The 27,188-nt window shown below is 39.7% G+C and overlaps 1 protein-coding gene across 1 annotated transcript in view; it reads left to right on the plus strand.

The window, feature by feature from the left end:
* LOC138947168 (uncharacterized) overlaps nt 1–27,188 on the plus strand; it is a 256,793-nt gene that overhangs the window by 209,662 nt on the left and 19,943 nt on the right. Inside the window, exons 40-55 of the mRNA XM_070318604.1 lie at nt 2,334–2,579; nt 4,432–4,563; nt 4,857–5,054; nt 5,546–5,794; nt 6,227–6,428; nt 7,003–7,163; nt 8,106–8,264; nt 10,580–11,368; nt 12,072–12,191; nt 12,555–12,683; nt 13,118–13,246; nt 15,009–15,131; nt 15,710–15,973; nt 16,756–16,872; nt 23,609–23,874; nt 25,540–25,786. Of these exons, the coding sequence (XP_070174705.1) occupies nt 2,334–2,579; nt 4,432–4,563; nt 4,857–5,054; nt 5,546–5,794; nt 6,227–6,428; nt 7,003–7,163; nt 8,106–8,264; nt 10,580–11,368; nt 12,072–12,191; nt 12,555–12,683; nt 13,118–13,246; nt 15,009–15,131; nt 15,710–15,973; nt 16,756–16,872; nt 23,609–23,874; nt 25,540–25,786 (3,531 nt within the window). The remainder of the gene's footprint in view (nt 1–2,333; nt 2,580–4,431; nt 4,564–4,856; nt 5,055–5,545; nt 5,795–6,226; nt 6,429–7,002; nt 7,164–8,105; nt 8,265–10,579; nt 11,369–12,071; nt 12,192–12,554; nt 12,684–13,117; nt 13,247–15,008; nt 15,132–15,709; nt 15,974–16,755; nt 16,873–23,608; nt 23,875–25,539; nt 25,787–27,188) is intronic.

Raw genomic sequence — 27,188 nt, forward strand, 5'->3', positions numbered from 1 at the left:
TCAAATTTATTAATCCATATGGAAATTATATTGTAACAATACTCATTTCCAATCAAAAGAATAAGAATGCATAATAAAAAATAAAAACATCATAAGAAAATAAGTGAGTATGATTATTATGAGTATGATCACAGTCTCACTAACGCAAACAGTCATCCGTCAAGTCAAGTCTGCCAACACACAACTCACTCACACAACAACAACAGCAACAGCAATACAATTTAACAGCAAGTCGCGTAAGGCGAAAATACAATATTTAGTCAAGTAGCTGTCGAACTCACAGAATGAAACTGAACGCAATGCCATTTTTCAGCAAGACCGTATACTCGTAGCATCGTCAGTCCACCGCTCATGGCAAAGGCAGTGAAATTGACAAGAAGAGCGGGGTAGTAGTTGCGCTAAGAAGGATAGCACGCTTTTCTGTACCTCTCTTTGTTTTAACTTTCTGAGCGTGTTTTTAATCCAAACATATCATATCTATATGTTTTTGGAATCAGGAACCGACAAGGAATAAGATGAAAGTGTTTTTAAATTGATTTGGATAATTTAATTTTGATAATAATGTTTATATATTTAATTTTCAGAGCTTGTTTTTAATCCGAATATAACATATTTATATGTTTTTGGAATCAGCAAATGATGGAAAATAAGATAAACGTAAATTTGGATCGTTTTATAAATTTTTTTTTTTTTTTACAAGTTTCAGATTTTTAATGACCAAAGTCATTAATTAATTTTTAAGCCACCAAGCTGAAATGCAATACCGAAGTCCGGGCTTCGTCGAAGATTACTTGACCAAAATTTCAACCAATTTGGTTGAAAAATGAGGGCGTGACAGTGCCGCCTCAACTTTCACGAAAAGCCGGATATGACGTCATCAAAGACATTTATCAAAAAAATGAAAAAAACGTTCCGGGATTTCATACCCAGGAACTCTCATGTCAAATTTCATAAAGATCGGTCCAGTAGTTTAGTCTGAATCGCTCTACACACACACACAGACACACACACAGACAGACAGACACACACACGCACATACACCACGACCCTCGTTTCGATTCCCCCTCGATGTTAAAATATTTAGTCAAAACTTGACTAAATATAAAAACCATAATTCCAATAACAAAAAGACGTCCAAGAGTCCACCTCCACATCCACGCACACACAAGGTATACAAAGCACCACATGTCGACTATAACACCGCACATTTGAACTACGGTAATACAGTTACTAAAAATACATACATAAAAGATAACCCAGCAACAGAGTACAGTAATAATTATGACAGAGAAACATGATAGAGGCCTCTAACATGTGATTGGTTGAAAGCATGGATAGCTCTGGGAACAAAAGAATTGCGGAAACGTGACGTTCTAGCAACCATAGCCCTCAGTCTACCACTCCTGTCAATGCGCCGAGAGTCAAATTCAGGTTTCAGTGGGTGTGTCTCGTCAGCCAAAATGGAGGTCAGTCGGTCAGTCAGTCGTCTCTGGCAAACTGATTCAATGGTCTCTTGTTTCCTGCCTACAACAGATCCAGCCTTCTTGACTAGCTTTTCTAGCCTGTCACTATCCTGTTTACTAAGGTTACCCCCCCCCCCCCAGCACACACATGCATATATGTCAACACGCTACCAACAGTGGACAGATAGAACATCTGCAGGATGTCATTACGAACAGAGAACGATCTAAGCTTCCTTAGACAGTACATGCGCGTGTGCGCTTTCTTCAAGATTTGGTCAGTGTTGGCATGCCAAGACAGCTTGTTGTCGATCATTACACCTAGGTAGCGATAGCTTTCAACCTGTTCGACTTCAACACCAGCTATCACGATAGGCTTGTGTGCTACCTTTTTTCTTCTAGTGTCAAAAATCATTTCTTTAGTTTTTCCTGTGTTCAAGTCCAGGTAATTCTCGTCGCACCAGTCCACAAAGCTGCTAACTTCTTGTCTGTAGTGTGTGTCATTGTCGTCAGTAATCTGTCCTGTAAGTCCAGTATCGTCAGCAAATTTGTCGATGAAGCACGACCCGTGAGAACTCCTGCAGTCAGCAGTATACAGGGAGAACAGAAAAGGTGACAATACTGTTCCCTTCGGAGCTCCTGTGTTGGTATTCAGTACACTAGATAGCACGGTCTGCGGAGCACCGGTGTTTGTGATCGGGCCATTAGATGGTACTATACCAGCCCTAACAAACTGGGGTCGGTTGGTCAGATACAGACGCTTTCAGTAGCTTTTCAGCAAGAAGGTGAGGCTGTATCGTATTGAACGCGCTAGAAAAGTCAAAAAACATCAGTCTAACACATGCTTCAACACTGCATTTACTTCTATTTTAGCCTGGATATTTGGAGACCCTCACATCATTACGCCGGACGAGCGCGAGTACACGTTCAACGGTTGGGGCGAGTACACTCTCATCACACTCAATTCTGGAGACTCAGACTTTGTCCTGCAAGGGAGGACCAGCCCCACCGAGAGAGAGACAGATGGCTCACTGGCCAAAGCCACTGTCTTCAGGGCGTTCGGTGCTGAGGAAAATGGAACCCGCGTGTTTGTGCAGCTAGATCCTAACACCAACAACTGTAAGTCTATCTATTAAGGGAGCCGACCTAAACGGACTTGTATAATTATGTTTATATCGAAAGTTTAACTCACAATGCAAACAAATGGACAAAGAAGTAAAAGAGCTTTAAACATGAAGTGTGAACAAGTGCTAATTATGTCAATGCCACTTGATTTGTTTGGGTTGATTTCTTCAAGAAGCATGATCCCAATGTCATGAATTTCATAAGTTGTAGCCAAATCAAATATCTGATTTCAAACATTCTTCCTGCAATTTGAAAGTTCCAGTTTAAGTCCATGTCATATTCGGACCGGTTCTTTTTGGCTCACGTAAGTGTAGCCAATGCGATGCTAACTTGTGTCTGTCTATACTTGCGTGCGTGCGTGCGTGCGTATGTTTGTATGTCTGTGGTAGAAACTTTAACATTTGACTGAACACCGAAATACTAATTTTACCCGGTTATTATTCAAGCAACAGCATCAAAGTATTGAAGCAATGATCAACATTTCGTTCGTCAGCACGTACGTAGTTAAAGTGTGTATCCAAAGAAAACGGGTGGTGGGGGGTTTTTGGGGGGGTAAAAACAGGTGATTGGTTTGTGTCGTGTGTGGTATGTAGACCAGGTCAGGGGTCAAGGTTAGGTCAGATCGCGTGAAGGATTGTGGTATAGATACAGTTATCACCGAGCTGCAGTTCGCCGATTCGGAGAAGACGATTTCACATTGTTCGGTTTCGTAGCTCCAGAAAAATAGATAAAGAAGATACCAAAGGAGATTTCCTTCAGGTTAATCTGCACAGCGTGTTTCCAGTGTCTGCGCGAGGAAGCGCTGTCGATCTGGCCATCTGGCAGTCGTGTCCCCGTAAGTAGGCTACAGACAGACAGATCTAGATCTAGTGTCTCGCACTCTTGCACCGTGTCACCTATGCTTACTGTGTGTGTGTATGTGTGACGGTGTTATTGAGTTTGTGTTACTGTTTGTCGATTTCTTACGTGAGCCTTGAAGGCTTCGCCTCTTGTTAAATATTGAGAACAGATGTGCTTGACGAGGGACTTCTTACACTGGATGATTAGGAAGGCAATTTATTTTGAAATCAAACAAACGAGCAAATAAACACATACATTGCATGCGGCCAGCATAACTATCCCTCTTATTTGTTTATTTATTGTAAATGTGTGGGGGTATCAAGAATACCAAACTATAAATCCCAAGATATTATTTGCTGAGTGGAATTGAAAGTATAATATGTTATGTTATTTTATGTACACAAAAGTGCAAAGGAAAATGTGTTCATTCCAGTATCCGAGAAACATTTGAATACACCACAGTTTAGTTTAGATGGTTCAGCTGTATATGGACAACTAAGCTTAAACAAATCTAATGAATGAACTAACCAATCAACAAACCAAAGACACACAAAAGAACATTACCACATCAAATCTGAGAATTGAAGACATTGATGTTTGTGTGTGACTTTGGTTTAAACAACATTTTATTCAGAATTTCTTCGCATGAACAGTTCGAAACACACAGCTAGGACACGCACTCAAGCAAATGCTTATATCACGTGACCAGAACAATACTAAATTACACACATTTTCGTAATGGTGGACATAACAACAATACACCAGTAGTACAAATTGAAAGAATGGGGATGGGGAGCTAAATAGGAACAAAAGAATCTACAGAAAATAAAAAAAAGAAAAGGGAGGGAGAGGGGGAAGAAAGTACTAACAACCACAAGGAGAGACTAGGACGACTTTGTGTGTGACTTTGATTATCGCAGTAACCGGATTCCCTCTAGGTTCTAATTGTACATTCGAATCTTTCATAATTATGTTTACGATATGCTTTTCTTTTCTTCAATTCCAGCCCTGATCATCTATGGGGATGGCACCGACTACACACGCCGATTCCAGGAGGAAGGAGATGATTTCCTTGTGGATGAAGATCACTTCACCTTGATGAGAGATAATGGCAGTCTGGCTGTCATCTTTCCATCAGGTAGGGCAAAGAATATCTTATACTGCAAAGTGATTAAGTATTACAAATAACACTGACGGTATTTTGTTTGTGTATTGTTGTGTCTTGTCTCCAGAACCCAGGGTTTCATTAGCGATTGATTCCGCATCGGTCTTATCCTCTGTTGTGTTCTCCTGTTGAGTCATCAGCCTACTCTTTGAAAACTGTTCACATTTAAAGCACGTCACAGATTATTTTATCATTGTTACTTTAAAGCAACTGGGTAACTGAATTCAGTAAGATTAACAAAAGAACAATATTTTGCTACTTTTCAGAAATTGTTTTCTCCGTCTCCATTGGATGGAAATCTCTGGTTTTGGGAGTGTTTGTGCCAGAGAAGTTCCGAAACCAGACAAGAGGCCTTCTGGGGAATTACAACACGATCAAGACGGACGACTTTGTTCTTCCTGATGGAACGGTGCTGAACGACACTCTGACCGACAGACAGATTCATTACCAGTTTGGGAATGCCTGTATGTCAGCGTGAATTTCGTGTTCTGTTTTGCTTTGTTTTTGTTTTATTTATTTGGGGATGATGTCATGCAAAACAATGTCTACTAAGATCAGATTTCTGTAAATGAGCTAGGTCAAAAGGAAAATTGTTGTAACGGGTTTGCTTTTTTGCAATGCCTTCCGTCTGTCACGCATACACGTACCAGTTCACATTGTCTCTTTTTTCATTCTCTTTATCTGTCTGTGTGTTTTGCACAAAGACAGAAGAATGATTATGCTAGATCAAACATTGTTTTAGTCTGAAATCGTAGTGAAATGTACTTGAATATATATCTCTAAGTTAGGGAAAACTAACGAGCAATCGAGCAATAAAACAACACTAAGTGTGCATGACATGAGATCATACTATGCTGTGATGATTTTTGAAAACTGTTGAGCTTTTTAGATCCTAATTGATAAATGTGTGAACAAACGTGCATTCCTTTTCTCCTCATATCTCTCACTTTTACAGGGTCGGTAACAGAGGCGAACAGTGTACTTCGCTACGGACCCAAGGAAGGATATTCAGACTACGCTCACTCAGAATTCACGCCTATCTTCTTTGAAGAAATTTCTGCTTCTGACAAACAAGCTGCTGAGAACGTGTGCGGGGCAGCTGACCGTGCCTGCATCTATGACTTTGTCGTGTCTGGCAGTGAGGGTTTTGCCCTGAAGACCAAAGAGTGTAGAAAGGAAGCTCTGGAGGAGAATGCTGCATCCCGTAAGCTAATAGTCTGTATGATTCTTAAGTGCTGTGTCAGAAATGTTTTTAAAATTGTATTGTTGTAATCATGTTTTGTGCGATATGTACTATGTTGCTTGGAGTGAGGACGGTTAGGGCAGCAGTAACTCCTTCATGCGATCCTTTTTACTGTTTATGCTTTTTGATTGCTTATATATTTGGTCAAGTGTGTGTTTTTTAATTCATTAATATTATTTTTTTTAAAGCCCGTTTTGGTTCTCAAATTAATTTGTGTTTATCGAGACCGTAAATATTGATCTGATTTACGGTGCTTTGGTATGGTGACACATATATTAACAGTACAGTTGCGATCACTTCAGTATTCCTATAGTTTAAAGGACATCGATTTCAATCAAATAAGCAGCATGCTAAAAGTTCAGTTTTTGTTCTTATTTCATCTTTCACTTGCAGAAAACAGGCTACCGACTCTCGAAGTGCCCGATAATGTGACAGTGACGGTGAATGTTCCCAAGACGTTCAGAGTCAGTGCCTATGACCCTGGCGACACAGTGACCTATAAACTGACCAATGACGGCAACGGATCCATTCAAATCATTGAGACTACAGGGAATATAACTGTCACTGTTAATTCCAACACCCCAGTCACTCTTAAGTGAGTTTTTGTGTGTGATCCATAACATTATGGTCAGTTGTAAGTGATGATCTTGTAGGCTGTGCATTATATGGTATGTAATATGTAATACTGTATTTTGCACGTCGATTTAGATATAATATACTGTACTATTTAGTTTACAGGTATAATCACGGATTTATATGTGAACCTGTTATATGATACGAATGTCTAGGTAAAATAGAGGGAAACTGACACCGCCTTTTTATGAAAGTGATACAGGTTCTTTTGGAGAAATGTACAATTACATTGGCGCATCACAACATTTGCAGAGTCTAAGAAACAATGAACCAAAGAAATTGATCATAGATGTGCACATACCTTCTTGTTCCAGTTGCAAAATATTAGGAATGCAAATGCCAAAACATTAACATTTAAAGCTAGCTATCCAACTCCACATCAATATCATTTAGTGCAGTCATGCTGTACGTTTGTGTCAACACATAGGCCTACGAGATGGAACTTATATTTTTGTATGAGGAAACACCAATTATATCAGGCAATATCAGTTTGATTTTGTTTCAGTTTTCCTCAATAAATATTTGGAATTGTGCAGAGTGTTTGCTGTTGACTCTTCTGAGGCCCAGTCTGTTGTGTACACCATCCCTCTGATCGTATGCTTCGGCTGTAGCAGTCATGGTCAGTGTGATTTCACACGTGTCCAGCCTGCGGTAGGAAATCTGAACTTCCAACATGCTGCGTGTGACTGTTCTACAGGTGAGAAACACTCAAAACAGGATACAACGGAAAACAAACTTTAACTGAAAAGCGTCGTTTGCACTGGGAGAAATGTTTATATAATTGTTCGAGTTAGGAAATAACATGAATAATAGCTTTGACCAATATGCACCAGCCACTGCTGTAAGATATGGTGTGAGTTAACAGGTCACTTATGATGCTCTGTAATGCAATGCATCATGCAAACATCGTTCGGATTCAGCTTAAAGGCCCACACTGCTTCGTGAAAATAAATGACCTCTCCATCATAGATTTGGCCGGGCTTTTATATGTGATAAGACCAAAAAGAACTGACTGGTGCCTTTTTCGGCAATCATTTCATTCAAAAAGTAAATTCCAACTCACCACAGCTAGCAAGCATTCAGAGTGTTGATTTTTGGTATTTGACTAAGTGGAGGGATGTTCCCCTGTAAAAGCCAAATCTCAGACAGTGAGACGAACTGTTTTCAGGAGGCGGAGTTAACCTTTAATGAAAATACTGGACATACTTTCCTTAAACAATTCAGAGTTCAATAAAATCTGGATTTTCTGGGCAATGTTCACCTCCAGAGAGACTTTTACATTGCTATAATTGCTTTCCAAACACAACTTAAATTTATACTTGAAATGAACGACTTTATACTAATTTTTTTCAAGAACATTCGTATATTGTGACACGATGTTTTACTTTTGTTTAGTTTGTTTCTTCTATTTGATTGCATGCATTCTTTGTTTTAATTTTATGTAATTTTATCTATTGCGTTATTTTGTCGTACTCCAGTTTATTATCTTAAGTTTGCAATGTGCAAATGGGCCACTTAATTAAGACATCTCATCTATTCTGCCTACAACCTGATGTTTTACACGAAAGCTTGTGATTAATGTCCTGCTGAATGATTTTGAAGTATTGCATTTTAGTTCATGTGTGGTACTTTGTTCCAGGCTGGGCAGGTGCTAACTGCTCAAAGGACTATGACGCCTGTTCCTCCAGCCCTTGCCACCCAATGCAGACCTGCACTGACCAAACTCCTGCACAGCAAGCTTCTTCCAGTGTGGGTTACACCTGCAGTGTTTGTCCTGCTGGGTACAAGTCTCCTGCAGGTATATGTATTTGCGTGTCGCCTGTATTTACAACTGAGTTTGAGTGTATGCTACTTCTCTCTTGGTAATGATGGCATGTGTTGGAGTTAGACAAATATCTGTTAACAAAATCTTACAAATCATTTCAAAATAAGCGTACATACTGACACTTCCACAGACAATGTTGAATATTATTTCTCTCTTCTCGACACAGATGTAGATGTTACATGCCGAGTCTCAGTGATTATTAAAAATAATGGTCGAAGTTAGCGGATCATGAAAAATGCGAGCTTCAGCGAGCTTTTTCATGACCGCGAACTTCGACCATTATTTTTGATAATCACTGAGACGAGGTATGTAACCTCTTTATTCCTCCTTTCTTCAGTTATTCAAAGAAAAGAGGAGTTTTTGTGCGAAAGTTTGATCGAATCATATTCACCTAACCAGTCTACCTGCGCAGGCGATCGATTAATGCGCGGTTGTATAGTTCCGTGCAAATCATTCAATTCTGTTAACACTTCTTGTCAGAGTCCATGTCTTGAACTAAAATAAAGTACACAGTTATGTTGTCATTCTGCTGTGGCGGTAAAGGCAGATAGTGTGTGTTCTGTTCATGTTTCGGTATCGCTCAGGAAATGTTCTTTCCTCGAATGTTACTAGCAGAAGAAGTTTTACACCCGTGTTCCAACGTTAAAAACTGTGTGAAGTTCAGTTTTCTGGGGCAAAATAGTGTATGAAACCGCTGCATGTTCTTTAAGTTGATTAAATGTTTGCAATTGATTGCGTGGGATCTGTTTATAAAATGAAATATTGTTGAAAACTGACCGTCGGATTGCAGTCTTGTCGATGCAGCCGAAATCTGGAAGGGGAACTACTCGTGTCGCTAGACAAAGTATGAGAGTTACTTTTCCTTGGAATCTTGCTCGCGATAAACGATTGTGCACGGCAGATCTGAATTCACAAAACAACCAAACTCATGGATTTTATATTGAGATTCATGTGTTCAAGCCTGTAGTTGCTGGTTTAAATGCGGTATGGTTGTATGTTTGCTCCAGAAATGTATATTTTGTACATTAGAGTGTTCTGAACTTTTGAGTCGCAAAAAGTAGATCCACAATGTGTACAGTCTCTACCCATGAGCTATCGAGGATTCAGGCCCGTTGTTGGGTAAGTGATTTTGGTTGTTGGGTAAGTTACCGAAAAATAACTAGCCCTACAAGTTTACAGAGAGAAAGAAGCAGAGGGGGGAATAAGACACAATACATCATTGGAACTCCCATCTGTTTCAATACAACATTAGTTGCCAAATTTCTCTGCAGCACTCCTATTTGGAACCACTTTAATTTCACCTCAGATTTTTTTTTTTCATATATTAAAACCGATTTCCAATCAATATCCCGTTACAGTTTACTTTCCCATTTTATACAACGTTTTGGACGCTTTCCATTCTGTATTGATTTTTCATAATACATTTTTGCTCCTTCAACTTTAGAAAAAAAGATTAATACAGACTTGCTTCCATCAACTATTATTATTATTCTACAAAACAATGTCAGAACGTTTTTTTTTAATATTTTGTAATTGCCCTAACACATCCTAAATAACTAAAAAAAATAAGTTTTTATTTCATATTTATTACAAAACTCGTAATAGGTATAAAAACGTCCATCGTCCTTTTCCAACTGACCAATAAAATAAACTTTTTTATCACATCAATTCTCTAAAAAAGAATTAAAAAATGACCTTATTCCCACTTTTAATATTGTTATTCCGCTACTATTTCTTATGAGGCCTCTAAATATATGTTGTACCGAAATTGTTCATACACACAAAACAAATCCTTCCAAAAACTGTTACAATGAGGTTTGCCACTGCAGACACTGGGGCCATACATATTAATATTATCAACATCAGGGTACAGAGGAATTGTTATATCTTTCCATTTATGGTCTGTAATCCTCAACTTTCTGATCCATGTTAATTTCAGAGCTGCCGTATAACTTTTAACGTGGGGGACATTTAGACCACCATCTTTATCACTTTTAACAAGAACATTTCTACTAATCCGATCACGTTTTCGATTCCACACAAAATCAAAATCATTGTCTGTAGATTATCTGCAAACCTGTCCAAAGTTTCTTATTGCTTTGTGCATTGTTTACACATGTGGGAGTATCCGATCACTTGACAGATTATCACTGTCCTCATCATGTCGTTTGCAGTGTCATAGCGTCAGGAAAACATAGCCTTGACTTGTGAAAATACTAATGCCTGGATGGTTATATTATACTTACCTATCCCAGCTAACAAGTGTTTAAATTTGTTTTGCATCCCAGGTCAGGCAAACCTCTGCCTTGACGTGGACGAGTGTGCGGACGACGCGCTGAACGCGTGCGAGGTAACGTGTAACAACACAGCGGGCAGCTACCAGTGTTCCTGTCCTGATGGCTACAGGCTTACCAGCAATCTTCGTTCTTGTGTCGACGTCAACGAGTGCGTGGAGAAATCCCACAACTGCAAGCACATCTGCAACAACACTGACAGCGGCTACAGCTGCCTGTGTGAAGAAGGCTTCGATTTGGAAAGTTCCGGGGAATGTGTACAGTCGACTGCCACTCAGAACATCTGTTCTAACAGTGGTTGCAGTCAAGGCTGCAAAGCGGTTGAGGGTCCTACTACAAGCTCCATGGTGGCGTCTTGTTTCTGCCGTTCTGGATATGATCTTGACCCCACAAACAAGAAGACTTGCACAGACCACGACGAATGCAAGGACAATCTATGCTCTCACAAATGCAGCAACTCACAGGGCGGTTTCACCTGTTCCTGCTACAACGGCTTTCAGCTCAACTCTGATCAGCGCACGTGCTCTCCGTGCCCCAGTCTGCAGTACGGTTCTGAGTGTGCTCACACCTGTCTGTGTAATGGGCGTGGCCTTGACTGTCACTCCGTCACTGGCTGTGTCTGCAAGGAAGGCTGGACCGGAAGTCAGTGCCAGGATGACGTCAATGAATGTGAAGAGAACCCGGATGTGTGTGGAGAGGTACAAGTGTGCACCAACACCAACGGGTCTTACACCTGTGCGTGCCAGGACGGATATTCCATTGATGATGATGGTGTCTGCCAAGGTACTTTCATCAGTTTGTTTTTGCTGACACACTTTCTCATAAGAACTGTTTAGGTTTTGTTATTTTTGTGTGTGCTACCTTTGAGCTTTTGTCAGTTTTTAACTCTTACTAATTACTTAAATTGTCTTTAGGCCAAAAAAAAAATAGGTGTGGTTACGGTAACATTGCCCCAAAAAATAGGGTAGGTAGGTAGGCAATCACTTTTTTTTTTTAAACTTTTTTTTCTAATGTGTACAAATTAAACCTACTTGACAGGGAAATAAGTGTGCGACACGGGCGCTTTCGCTCTCATTGCGTTTTTTGCACTGGTTTTTTTTGTTTTGACAAATGTAATAAAAAGTTATAGGATCGGCCCCTAAAAATAGGGTAGGTCGGGTTACCGTAACCACACCTATTTTTTTTTAGGCCTTAGAGACAATATTCACAACACTTTATGATTTATTATTGCCATACCCAGTATCGTCTTTTAGATTGTTTATATTCTAAGTATTTATACAGTTCATCTTTATTTATATCTAACTAAGTACTACGACGCAAAACAAGTTGGAGTTCTCTAGGTTTGTGAACTGAAATTACTTTGCATTTGTTAGTACAGTAACAGTAAAAAAATCTGTACTTTTTTCCTAGCTTGATGATGATGATGATGATGATGATGATGATGATGATGATGATGATGATGATGATGATGATGATGATTTTCCAGATGTGAACGAGTGCAGCAATAACACAGCATGTGGTGCTCATCAAGTCTGTCGCAATGTCCCTGGGACCTTCCAGTGCCCCTGTTTCTCGGGATATATGAACGACAAGGGCACATGCAAAGGTAACATCTTTCACAGGACGATTTTCTTGTTATGTGTTCTCCAAAGGTACATGCAACATTTTAATTAAAGAGTGGAAAACTGCCTGCAGATGCACTTGCAACAACAGTTAACAAACAAACAAACAAAAATAACTTCAACTCGTTTGCTGAGCTAAGTTTATTTTCAGAAAGGAGCGATTTGACTGTCCGATACACATGAAATTGCTTTATTTACGTACACTTAATGTCTTGCGCCTCTGCTGTGTCACAGTGTCGAGTGGTCTTTTAGTTTATCTCTTTGTTTGCCTGTTTGCCCTTGTACTGTTGCCTTACCTTTCTGCCCCCAAAGGAAGCGATTAAAACAAGTGTTCACATTTTGTCCAGATATAGACGAGTGTTCGCTGGGTTCAGACAACTGTCAACAGAAGTGTGTCAATGTGGTTGGTTCCTACAACTGTGAGTGTAACTACTATGGTTACAGACTCAACACTGATCGCGCCACCTGTTCACAAGGTGAGTGCCTATTCAACTGAATAGATCTTGCATTGATTTTTTTTATTTCTCTTGATCTCTGTGTATCTGTCTCATTCGCTACCATCTCATTATGTCATTATCTCAATCTATCTGTGCGTCCTTATGTCTCTCTCACCCTGTCCTTCTCTCTGTTTTACTTGTGATTTTTTCCCTTTATCGTGTTAGGCTGACGCAGGTAAAAGTGTCGTTGTACACCATGCTTTGCTTGAAATTAGCATAAACGTTCGGAATCATATTTATAAATAGGATGCATGATTCAAACAATTGATTGCTTTCAGTATTATCATTGTCTCGTGTTATCTCTTTTTATTATTTTCTTGTTAAAAAAGGTGCTCTTAGTCTTGAAGTGTTGATTAAGCTCAGCTCTACCAGGCTTTACACGAGATAAGCACATATCATTATCTTGTCTGCAGTCTATGAACCCTGTGCCGAGGTAGAGAACCTGTCGTGTGACCATGGCTGTACACAGGACGACACTGACATTGCCGTCTGTTTCTGTAGGAGTGGGTACACACTAAACAGTGACAAACAGACCTGTCAAGGTAAGCAACGAAATTTTGACTTCTTTTTTCAAGTACCGCACAGACAGCTCATGGGGTGGGCATATATGACGCTCAAATTTCCACTTACCCCAAAATACAGTTTCCAACCAAACAGAAGATGTCTACAACAAAAATTGCCTCATCGTCTCCCTCTTCTTGCTTGCCTTGCCCTCTTCCGATCGTGCTATATGTGGCTGCAGTCAACGATGTTAGGTGGACGGTGAGGCTTGTCAGGTGGACATATTAACAATTTCTACCGGCATCTCTTCGTAGCACTAAGGCCAACAAAAAAATAGGTGTGGTTAAGGTAACATAGCCACAAGAAAATAGGGTAGGAAGGTAGGCAATGACCTTTTTTTTTTTACACTTTTTTTTCTAATGTGTACAAATTAAACCTACTTGACAGGGAAATAAGTGTGCGACTCGAGAGCTGTCGCTTTCATTGCGTTTTCTGCACTCGTTTTTTATTTTGTTTTGTTTTTTTGTTTTGACAAATGTAATAAAAAGTTATAGGGTCAGCCCCTAAAAAAGGGTAGGTCGGGTTACCGTAACCACACCTATTTTTTTTAGGCCTAAGCGTAAAGGCAGATGGCTCAGAATGTCGCATTTTACTCGAGTATGAGGATGTAATGTTTTGCGTAGAACTGAATAGTGAATGCTGAACTAGTAAAAAAAGAGGAAGAGGACATAATAGTTATTTTTTTCATTATTGTGACCCGAGTCTTGGTAGTTATAATATGCTTTAGCTAATTTATCCTCAAATAATTATGGTGTGATTTAACAATCATATCCTTATTTGATCAAGATGACAGAAGAATATGTGAATGTATGACTAACTTACTTTGTTCGTACATGTAATTTTATCATAGCATAAGTGTGTACAGATGGCGTCATCATCTTTATTGGCCCTTGTTAAAAATATTGTTCTAAAATTATTTCGGTCAGCAAGTAAAATTTCAAAAAACAATAAAACATAAAAAAATTAAACAAGGAATGCAAAAGAGCTCTTCAAGTTCTCTCATATGTGACATGATATTAAAAAATACTTCATTTCAAAGTGACCTAGCTGCTTATATTCGGTATGGAATCTTAACCTCACATCCTGTAACTGTTGACCTGCATAAAAAAAACAAGATAGGTTTGTTAATGTAACGTTTAATTTTTGACAAAACAAGACATTCAAAATTACATTGACCCAATGATGTTTATATTGGTGGACAGTCTTTGTTTGTTTAACGCCCAGTCGACCACGAAGGGCCATATCAGGGCTGTGCTGCTTTGACATATAACGTGCGCCACATACAAGACAGAAGTCGCAGCACAGGCTTCCTGTCTCACCCAGTCACATTATTCTGACACCGGACCAACCAGTCCTAGCACTAACCCTATAATGCCAGACGCCAGGCGGAGCAGCCACTAGATTGCCAATTTTAAAGTCTTAGGTATGACCCGGCCGGGGTTCGAACCCACGACCTTCCGATCACGGGGCGGACGCCTTACCACTAGGCCAACGTTGAACAGTCAAATAATGAAGAAACAAATAACGAATACTAACGCATACTGAGCTAACTCTTTTATTTATCTTGTTACATTTTTCTCACAATTTATTGCCTATCTGTCCACCATTGGATCAATGTTCTTGTTAATGTTTTGTTTTGTCAAAAATTAAACTTTCCCATAACTAACCTTTTTAGTTTTTCTGAATTTTGGAAGGTTAGCAGTCTATGCTTTTGGATTCATTTTGACCTACACATTGTTTCAGACGTTAACGAGTGTCAAGATGTCAGCAAGAAGTGTTCACACACCTGTATAAACACAGCTGGAGGTTTCACGTGCTCTTGTCCCTCGGGAATGGTTCTTGCCAACGACGGAAAAACCTGTGTTTGTGAGTACGAGTAGAACGATGGAAGAACATTTTAAAATTAGAGTTTGAACGGCCTGTTACTAAAATTTTAAACGCTGCGTTGGTATCACCTTTCAAGACTGCACTTTCTCCAAGTGCTGTCTTTGTCTCTGTTTCTGTTCGGTTTTAGGCCCTGAGGGCAGGACATTTCGCATGCATTTGCTAGAATAAGGAGTACCCAATGCCGCACGCCCGGGGTTGTCTCCTACGATCACTTGCATTTATTCTGATTTGAATTGATTAAATAGCATAGTTACAGTGCATTCTCGAGGTTACCAGCGAATGAGGCGTGGACATTTTGAGGTTAAATTATTGAGAAAATGATTTCATCACTACTATATCTTTAAGTTAGATGGACTTTGACGTCCGTCCAGGTCACATGGGTGCGATAAAGTAGCCGAATAAAAACGTGGACTTTTTCCCGACCACATTAATACTTTTCTTATAAATGATTTAAGTTGGGCCCTTAAACTTCCAAATAATACCATTTTACTGGTTACTGCACAGCCACATAGAAGGGTTGTTGATCGAGCGTTGTTCTCTTTTTTCAACGCATGCAGCTTGCCCAGCCGGGACCTACGGAGCTGACTGTAGCATGAACTGTTCCTGTGGTGTTGGAACCAGTCGCTGTGACGCCGTAACTGGTTGCCTTTGCAAGACAGGCTGGACAGGGGACAAGTGTCAGCATGACGTCAACGAGTGTGACCTAAACAGTACGCGTCAGCTGTGTGAGGTCAGCGGGGCAGAGTGTGTAAACCTAAAGGGAGGGTACAAGTGCCGGTGCCCTACAGGCTACACGGAGGATAACAGCGGTGTTTGTCAAGGTATAATGCAGATTAAATTGCATGCAACTCTAGAGATATTGGTTTGTTTTCAGTAAAGCAGAGAAAACGTTAAAGGTTGGCTTTTCAAAACCTATTTTCTACATAATTAAAGACACCTTTGCATTAGCCAAATCAAATCTATAACAGATACATGTATTTCTCCCTTGTTTTTCCCCCATTTTGTCCCCCCTTTCTATATTTGTCTTATCAGACTGTGGAGAATAAGCTGGACAGCCAGGGGAACAATTATCTTTCCAGCAATTTAAAACAATGTGTTTGGAAAACGCAGGCAGTTGTTGTTTTCGTTATTATCGTTGTTTGTTGTTGTTGTTGTTGTTGTTGTTGTTCTTCTTCGTCGTCTTCTTCTTCTTCTTCTTCTTCTTCTTCTTCTTCTTCTTCTTCTTCTTCTTCTTCTTCTTCTTGTGTGTGTGTACTTTTGTATAGGTTCTTTCTCTTTCTTTATTTGGTGTTTAACGTCGTTTTCAACCACGAAGGTTATATCGCGACGGGTTTTGTATAGGTGTGTATGTGTATGTTTGTATAGGTGTGTGTGTGTGTATGTTTGTATAGGTGTGTGTGTAAATGTGTGTATTTGTGGGTTTCCGTGTGAGTATCAAAATGCATGTGTGTGGGTGGGTGTATTTGTGTGTGTGTGTGTGTGTGTGTGTGTGTGTGTGTGTGTGTGTGTGTGTGTGTGTGTGTGTGTGTGTGTGTGTGTGTGTGTGTGCGTGTGTTGGGGAAGCAGAAGTCACTGTGCTGTATTTGTCAACTTTATTGAGCAGATATCGACGAATGTGAAACATCGCCCTGCAGGCAGGTATGCGAGAACAGTGCTGGAAGCTACAGATGTCTGTGTGACGCAGGTTTTACTCTCAACTCCACTACTGGAGAATGCACAAGTAAACATTCATTTGCATATCTTCCATAATCATCATCATCCAAATGGGAATTGATTTCCAAATTTGTTCATGAATTTTAAATTAGGCGGTATAGCCCTATTCAGAACAATGGCAATGACGAATTGGTGAACTTTTGTTTTGGAGTTAGTCATTGAAAATCTGCTCAAAATCAAGAAATTCGTTAAATGGATATTATGCTTTGAACCTTTGACTACAAAGCTCTGTTCCGCCGAGTCTGGAACACGCAAATGACGTCATATGGAAAGGGAGATATTAAAGTGTCACCTTGTGACCTTCTTTTCCAAGCATAATGAAATTAGCCTCCAAGGTTTTTGTCTTTTTTCTCAAACATCTTCTTCGAGTGTCTATCTTACCGTATATCTATTTGTTTGTCTGTGTCTGTATGTCTATCTCACTCGCTGTTTGTCTGTCTCTGTCTCTCTCTCTGTCTATCTCGCTCTCTGTCTCTGTCTCTCTCTCTCTCTCTCTCTCTCTCTCTCTCTCTCTCTCTCTCTCTCTCTCTCTCTCTCTCTCTCTCGAATCTGGGACTGGGTGTTGTGTATTTAGCTTGCCACAACCTCATACATGGTCCTAAAAGTTAAAGTTGAAGAAAATACTAAAGATAAATGAACAAGCTGACGCAGTGTCATTCGCACCGTGAATCCCCCCATGGGAACATACTAAAGTCTGGTTCCAAATAGGCTCAATTTCCTTCTATTTCTGTGTAATTCTCCCTCGTAGGGGTGGGGGTGTTCAAACCAAAGGCACCTTTAAACCAAAACTCATATCACACATCTTACAATACTAAGACACTTAGCAGTGAAAGGGTGTCTGATGGTAAAAAATTCCAAACAATCCTAAAAGTACTTCACTACTAAACGTGCTTTTAAAAAGAGCCGTTATTTTTCCCTCTATAATCAGTATTGTGTTTTCTGCGAACATGTAGTCTATTTAGATGGTTGTCATGTGCACATGAGTTGCTAAAGCGTTTTCAGTTGGGCATATGTCGAAAAGCAAAGAATTAGCCCTTTGAAAACCATCAGAACTGTCACACAAAAATAACATTTACCTATCTCACCAACTGACCAAACATAGGGCTTTTCCTTATGTATTATGTACTAGATGATTACCCGCTTCGCCGGGAAGAAGTAGAGCCGAATACCCGGCCGTCGCCGGGGACCCGGCTTTGCCGGGTGTACGCCGGCATCGCCGGCGCACGAAGGAAGGGAGATCTAAAAATAGTAACGTGCAGTGACCTTCTAAATATAGTAACGTACAAACGGGAATATCGATTGACGCCGGCGCACGAAGGAAGGGAGATCTAAAAATAGTAACGTGCAGTGAAAAACGAAAATCGGTTCAGCGCTGCGCGCTGAGAGCACGTGTTGAAATATCTCATCGATCAGGTTGTGTCCGGGGTCTCTGTCAATAAGCCCACCAAATTTGAAGCAGATCCATCGAGAACTTTGGCCGTGCATAGCGATCAATCACACACACACACACACACACACACACACACACAGACACAAGTCGTATATATATATGTCGTATCCATTCTGTACAATTTGCGCATTATGTACAATGAGCAGCATATCGTGCTCATTGTATACAATGAGCAACAAGTTTTGCTCATTGTATACAATGAGCAAAACTGTTGCCCATTGTATACAATGAGCAAGACCATAAAGTTGCACATTGTATACAATGTGCACCGAGTGAGCAAGATTGTTGAATGACGTTCAAGCTACACTGATATATGAATCATAGTGAATGGTAAAGTGTTCAAATAACGATGTTTGTTATGTTTAAGCATTGTTTTAATTCTCATTTCGCTAAAACTAAACATACAGTGTATTAAGAATTTAATTATTGTAAATTAAAGGGGCAGAAAACAGCTAAAAACAACTTTGTTTAAAAAAATTCTTTGATGCATAGGTACCACTTTAGTGAAACCGCACATCGATAGCGCTGTTAGTTTGGCTGGAAATAACATTTAACTTTGTAGTGGAAGTAGAATGACGTCATATTTTTTATTTTAAAACGGCCGTAACTCGCTTCAAATTTGACCAATATGCATGGTTTTTTTTTGTGCTTTCGGCGTTTTGAACTGGCGTGCATGTGATAAGAAAAAGAATGGAACGAAAAATCCAAAACAATTTTTTCAACAAAATATTCAAAATCTTTTCTTTTTTTAAAATATATTTTTTGTTACATTTACCTAGAGTAAAGAGTAAAGAGTAAGCAATCTCTTTTTGGCCCGAAAACATGAAACGACAGCAACCTGGTGACTGCCCCTTAAATTAAACAATAAAAACAAATACAACAATTAATGTTGTTTCAACACACGCACACACACATAACATTCGTTCATAATAACGCTCACATTGTCATGTCATGCTAAAAGTAAGAGATAGAAACAACAACGTCAGCTAATGAGAGCGTCGTTTTCACCGCCTTTCACACTTTTTCTATTTGTGAGTAAAGGGTTCAAATAACGATCTTGCAAAGTACGTGCGATTTTGACCAAATAGGACTAAACCGAACTCGTGTTTGAAATTGTTTGGATTGTCTGTCCACTCTCTTTCTTTCAGTATTTTAGTTTCGTTGTCAGTGTCAGTCTGCCCGGCGATAGAACGCGACCACCATGGATCAAACGAATGTTATGTGTGTGTGCGTGTGTTGAAACAACAGTATTTGTTGTATTTGTTTTTATTGTTTAATTAATTTACAATAATTAAATTCCTAATGCACTGTATAGTTTTAGCGAAATGAGAATTAAAACAATGCTTAAACATAACAAACATCGTTATTTGAACACTTTACTCACATAATTATTCCATTCAACCATTCACTATGATTCATATATCAGTGTAGCTTGAACGCCATTCAACAATCTTGCTCACTCGGTGCACATTGTATACAATGTGCAACTTTATGGTCTTGCTCATTGTATACAATGGGCAACAGTTTTGCTCATTGTATACAATGAGCAAAACTTGTTGCTCATTGTATACAATGTGCAAGATATGCTGCTCATTGTACATAATGCGCAAATTGTACAGAATGGATACGACATATATATAGATTGTCGTGTTTTTTGTAGCATACTTGTGAAAACAGCCACCACTGTTGTAAATGATACTTTAAAGAGCATTATTTCATTTTTACAGTTGAAGTTACAACCTGGACTGCCGTATATTACAGCTGTTTTACAATCAGCCAAAATTGTCTTAACAAACGTATGTTTAAGAACAACTCCCATAGTGAAATTGAAGGAAAACAAAGTGAAAACCCCCCTGCCATAGAGGAGCTAAAGAATCAACAATAAACGACTGCATGGATAGCTTGATGCACGAATGCATTGCGGACATGTTTGTCTCCAACCAAGAGAAAGTTCCAAAACATCCCTTTTGTGCTTCTTATTATACAGTGACGTCAAAGACAGCCTTTTCTGCTGTTCATACATTCAGGGGTTATGGTTACACTAAACGACGTAGTTGTAGCCATACTGCCATCCAGATTTATTTTTTCCTTGCGAGCAGTCACAGGGTGTTTGTGCTGTCTGCCAACCGTCAGACGACCCCGCCCAAGTCTGTTAAGGGACCGTTTGATCGTTATAGAACGCGTCTTTTTGATTTTTTAGCACATTTGGAAACGGTTGATTTTTATCCCTACCATTGTTTTCAAACATTATATAGGAACGTTTTGTGAACAACGGATAATAGCCGCTACTCGCATGTGTACGGTCTCGAATAGCAGCTAGCATCTGCTGAAGAGACATTAAACCCCAAAAACCAACCAACCAACTCGCATGTGTAGCAAAAGTGAGCGTACATACTCACCCTGGTCGTACAGCCGTTGTCCGTTGCCCGTCTTCATCTGTCTGTACAAATCATTACCTTTGGATTTTTCTCGAACGCTATGAAGTGAAGAAACACCAAATGTTGCAAAATGTTGTATGACCCCAAGAGCTCAAAAAAGATACTTGAGAACCTTGACCTTACCTTAAGGTCAAGGTCACAGGGAGAATGAATGTGGTCTAAAAACTGCAAAATTTCACATTTTGCCAGTTTTCTGGAAAACAAATTAAAAACAGCGGGCTTAGTTTTGTATGGTATACAAGAAAAAGAAAGCCTTATCTTCTGATACCATTTTGGTTGACCTCGCTTCAATGTCAAGGTCACAGGAGTCCTTCAAAGTTGAATTGTAGACATATTTTGATGTGAGCTTGCCCCTTAACTTTACTATGGACGATATCTCTTACAAACTTAAACACTGAGTGGGGCAGCAGCAGCATATGAGAGCAGCAGGGGCAGTTCACTCAATCTGGTCTGCGGAGTCAGGGCTCCTGTTTTGCGGGTTAGTATTGTGAGATCAACAGAGCAGATTCTGTTCTGCCGACCTCACAAGACATTGAAACGTGGAACGGGAGTTTGCCCTTACAGACTGGATTGTGTGGGCTGCCCTTATTGCTCCCACAGGTGCAAAATTGTCATGGCTGCCCACAAATGCTTGGTTTTACTAAGTGCCTGTCTATAACAGCGAAGGGTGAATGTCGTAAACCAACTCACTGCGCACAACTTGCTTCAAGGTCAAGGTCACAGGGGACATAAAATAATGTTGTTCAAAAACAGTAAATTTTCACATTTTCACAATTTTCTCCCACGTTATTGAGAATGACGACCTTAGCTACAAGTGTTATTTAGGTCAAAGCAAGCCCTATCTATTGATACCAGTTTGGTTGACCTTGCTTCAAGGTCAAGGTCACAGGGGACCTTCAAAGTTGGATTGTATACATGTTTTGAAGTGACCTTGACCCTGAACTATGAAAAAAAATCTTTCAAACTTCATAATTGTGTGGGGCACATGTTATATACTGATATTGAGCCACATTTAGTCACATATCATCAAGGTCAAGGTCACTTTGCCCCTTATGAAATGTGACTGAAACGGGCAATTGAATCACTAAAAGTGTTAATGTCTCTTTGTAGAAAGTGCCAATAAGTATGTTTATGCTTCCTATGTCTTGAATTGATAGCCTTGTGATGTGTGACCTTTGATGATCTTGACCTTGGCCAAAGGTCATGTGTAATTTGGTAGGAAAAATCTGTAAACCAGTTCTAATAGTGTACAATGTCCTTGCCAGCTTCAGTTGTTAGACCTTCACCTTCAAGGTCACCTGAAGGTCAAGGTCACTTTAAGACAAAGGTCAAGCATGAGAGTCGCATGGGCTTTGCTTTGTTAAGATTTTTTACCAAGACACATGGATTTCTTTACCCGGCTTGGTCACATTTTTCATAGGGGTTAATGTGACCTTGACCCTAACGATATGTGACCAGATGTGGCTCACTATGAAATTCTAACAAACGCCCCACTCAGTGTTTAAGTTTGTAAGAGATATCGTCCATAGTAAAGTTAAAGGGGCAAGCTCACATCAAAATATGTCTACAATTCAACTTTGAAGGGCTCCTCTGACCTTGACATTGAAGCGAGGTCAACCAAAATGGTATCAGAAGATAAGGCTTTCTTTTTCTTGTATACCATACAAAACTAACCCCGCTGTTTTTAATCAGTTTTCCAGAAAACTGGCACAATGTGAAATTTTGCAGTTTTTAGACCACATTAATTCTCCCTGTGACCTTGACCTTATGGTAAGGTCAAGGTTCTCAAGTATCTTTTTTGAGCTCTTGGGGTCATACAACATTTTGCAACATTTGGTATTTCTTCACTTCATAGCGTTGAAGAAATATCCAAAGGTAATGTTCAGTACAGACAGATAAAGACGGGCAACGGACAACGGCTGGACGGCCAGGGTGAGTATGTACGCTCACTTTTGCTACACATGCGAGTAGCGGCTATTATCCGTTGTTCACAAAACATTCCTATATAATGTTTGGAAACAATGGTAGGGATAAAAATCAACAGTTTCCAACTGTGCTAAAAAATCAAAAAGACGCGTTCTATAACGGTCAAACGGTCCCTTAACAGACTTGGGCGGGGTCATCTAACGGTTGGCAGACAGCACAAACACCCTGTGACTGCTCGCAAGGAAAAAATAAATCTGGATGGCAGTATGGCTACAACTACGTCGTTTAGTGTAACCATAACCCCTGAATGTATGAACAGCAGAAGAGGCTGTCTTTGACGTCACTGTATAATAAGAAGCACAAAAGGGATTTTTTGGAACTTTCACTTTGGTGGAAGACAAACATGTCCGCAATGCATTCGTGCATCAAGCTATCCATGCAGTCGTTTATTGTTGATTCTTTAGCTCCTCTATGGCAGGGGGATTTTCAGTTTGTTTTCCTTCAATTTCACTATGGGAGTTGTTCTTAACATACGTTTGTTAAGAACATTTTGGCTGATTGTAAAACAGCTGTAATATACGAGTATGCGATGGCCGATGGCAATTGTACTGTGTTCTGTATTTGTTCAGTTCATAATACCCAGGATAGATATCTGAGACAGTATATACTCTTTGATTGCCCGTTCATTCATTCATTAATTTTTTGTTTTTAGCATAGCCCAGAATATCTGTTGTGGGAAGCGTATTTGTTGGTGATGCATTGACTTCAACAGTATCGCGGTAAATACAAATTGTAATACTGCAGCAAATACTGTTATGTGTTTTGTGGTGAGACTCTTACATTCTTACGTTGTTAGTGATATCCTGAATGTAGTGGTACAACAACGAAGGCCGCACACATTTTGTTTATCACTTCACTCCGCATTGCAGGTCGACTCGGCACGTGGTTCTACAAAATAGGAACAGTGTCACGCAGCCCTGAAGCGACGTGTATTACCTGGTTCCTCAGAAACCTCAACTACCATTCTGTCAGACAGCTGTTTTTCTCCAAACTGCCGCAATGCCCTTGCTCTCACCGTGACGTGTGGCAGAAGACTCGCTACCTCTGGGTCAGGGCTCGGGTTGACAACATAAGAAAATTCGAATGTTACCGAATTAACCGAGCAAGCAGCAACCGTTTCTATCCTGTTGGAAAGGTTTGTGATAACGAAAAGTGTGTTGTAACAAGCAGTAATACGAGTAAAGAGACGGAGGTTTTGCAGGTGGGGATTTAACAGAAACTGTAGCTGTGTTGTCGTCTTACAGAAGTAGAGTACACATTGATAAGTGTATCGGTTTCTCTCCAGAACTGTGTACCATTTTGTAACATGCATTCTTATTCTTTAAAATGATTATAACGTACACCAAGTGGCAACTAGAATTTATTCTCTTTACTGTTTTCACTAATACTCCAGCTAGATAATGATTCAGGCATTAACAAAAAAAACCATGGCATACATGTTTGTTTCCTTTTGTTGTAATTGTTAGTATTCAAATCTATTACACATCCTCTAGTTTCCCTGTTACGTGAGTGATGTACTTTGAACGCTTGTAATTTACTGAACGTAGAGAAACAAAATGTGCAAGTATTTCTAATTCATTCTCTGCAGGCCAAGGTTATATATTATGGAACTATTATTCATTCATGAAATCAATGTTTCTGGTTAAAATACATCAGTTAAATAAACAACTATCACCTTCGTTAAATGTTTTTTCACTAATACACAGCTCTGAAGAATAACCCACATGGGGGTTTTAAAGGTTATCAATGTAGGGGAAGGGCCCCTAATATGGACCACTGTTTGTTTATTGCTGATAACTAGCTTGTTTTCTTGCGAAGAGGTTTTATTTTGTGGTTGGTAGTCCTTCTCTCTTAGTTTAACCGTTATGCCTAATTAGAGTGAAATAGCTTTGATAGACCTTCAGCAAAAATTAAATACAGAAAAATTCACAAATGGTCCATATTAGGAGCCTGGGCGCCCAATATGGACCAGTGAAGCGGCCTTCACAAATCACTGTAAAAAGCACTCTATGCTTCAAAATAACATGATACAACTTAGTGTGCAAGTCAGACTAATTCAAATATGCTTTAGATTTAGCTGTTTCGGGTTGATGAGAGCATTATTTGAAGCACACCAGGAAACTGAAGAAGCTTATCAAAAACAGAGTGAAAATAAGTGAAATTATCAACTTCCAAAAAAAAAGACTATTTGCTATATTTTTTTGAAATCTCGAGGGCAAGTTATAGGTTATTTTCAGCAAGCTTCTTAATGAATTAATTAAAATTGCCTTTAGTTTTTATTTTCTTAGATTTGTTGAAGGTGGTCCATATTACACAATACATCACGCATTCACATCGGCCAGCAGATCGCAGCCATTTCGGCGCATATCCTACTTTTCACGGCCTATTATTCCAAGTCACACGGGTATTTTGGTGGACATTTTTATCTATGCCTATACAATTTTGCCAGGAAAGACTTTTGTCAATCGTGGGATCTTTAACGTGCACACCCCAATGTAGTGTACACGAAGGGACCTCGGTTTTTCGTCTCATCCGAAAGACTAGCACTTGAACCCACCACCTAGGTTAGGAAAGGGGGGACAAAATTGCTAACGCCCTGACCCAGGGTTGAACTCGCAACCTCTCGCTTCCGAGCGCAAGTGCGTTACCACTCGGCCACCCAGACCAATATTAACTGTGTATAACACTTACATCACTAGTCTATGCATAAACTCATAGACTCTCATTCCTGGAAGAGTATACACCTAAAACGTACATATCTGAAAAAAAAAGATTTTGATTTACTTTTCCCTGTTGCAAGGAATGCTGCTATTCGCTGGATTCGGCAGACCCAAACTACAAACAACTCATCATATCTCCACCCAATGCTGGAAGTGCCCTGGCATACAACCCGAGCTACATGCACCTCCGGGGGTATTATCAGATGGAAGACAAGTTAGCCCACGATACATGTTGTGACATTCATTTGTCAGATACTGCGCACTGTAACTTCTATTACATGCTGAGACCTGTGGGAAGCTGCAGAGCCGACTACCCGTTTACAATCAGTAAGTTGAAGTTTAAGTGGATTTTGTTTCCTACGGATATTTCTCCACTTGAAGATCGTTTTACATTTCTAATAATGTAGTGTTTCTTTTTCAGAGACCGTGCAGAGGTTTATACATTATACTCTCTCGTCACTCTCTCTCTCTCTCTCTCTCTCTCTCTCTCTCTCTCTCTCTCTCTCTCTCTCTCTCTCTCTCTCTCTCTCTCTCTCTCTCTCTCTCTCTCTCTCTCTCCCCCAAGATAGGCCAAATAGTTCTAAGAGGACGTTAAAAATAGTTATCTCTCTCTTTCTCTCTCGCTCTCTCTCTCTCTTTCTCTCTCTCTCTCTTTCTTTCTCTCTCTCTCTCTCTCTCTCTCTCTCTCTCTCTCTCTCTCTCTCTCTCTCTCTCTCTCTCTCTCTCTCTCTCCTCCTTACATTTATGGTATTGCCAATATGGAAGCAACATTAAGAAGCTCGTCCATTGCTACACAGCCGAATCAATAAAATGCAGAATGACACGCGAAAGTCTCGTGTGTGTGTGTGTGTGTGTGTGAACAGTAGCGTGGACAAAAGATAAATCACCACATCATGGGGTCAGTAAATCTCGTTCTAGTAGGCTTGGGGAAATGCTGATAAAAACGTTACATGTAAAAGAAATTCCATCAGAAATGAAAAGTGAAATGAATTTATAACTCAAAGGTGCACACGTTTTCTCACCCCAAAGTGCTCAACGTTTTAGTAAAAACGGCAAATTAAATTGTTTTAAAATAATATTGTCTGCCTGTTAGATATCGCACCTTTAAAATCTTCACAGTTCAGTTATGTTTAAAGTCTCAAGACTTCAACAAATCGCGTAAAGCGATATCAAAACATTTAGTTAATTTGTCGGCCTGAACATAAAATATCAACAATAAAAACCAGTCATCATCAAAACCACATGAAGTAAGCCTCGATTAGCCCAAACCCGAAGACCGAGACAGATTGCGCTCGTTTCTGCGAAACATGAGAACGTAGTACCCACTTTTCTTACACCTATTTTGTTTAATTCTGACCACAGTTTTAAATAAACATAACATATGTTTATATTTTCTGGATTCACGATCAGATACGAAATACCATGCAAACATGTTCAATCTGTTGGTGAACATGTGATTTTAATGACAGCTATAAAGAGCAAACTATTTATTCAAGTTTCAGCTTCCAAGCTGAAATGCAATTCCATTATCCGGACTAACTCAAAGATTTATTGACCACAATGTTAATCAACCTGGTTGCAAAATGAGGTCATGACAGTGCCGCCTCACCATTTCACAAATAGCCGCATATGACGTTTATCAAAAACATGGGGGGGGGGGACGTCTGGGGGTATCCTCTTGAAGAATTTGTATGTAAATCCAAAAACAAAGAGACTGCCAACGTTTTAA

This window comes from Littorina saxatilis, linkage group LG14 (genome assembly GCF_037325665.1).
Source record: "Littorina saxatilis isolate snail1 linkage group LG14, US_GU_Lsax_2.0, whole genome shotgun sequence".
NCBI classification, from domain to species: domain Eukaryota; kingdom Metazoa; phylum Mollusca; class Gastropoda; order Littorinimorpha; family Littorinidae; genus Littorina; species Littorina saxatilis.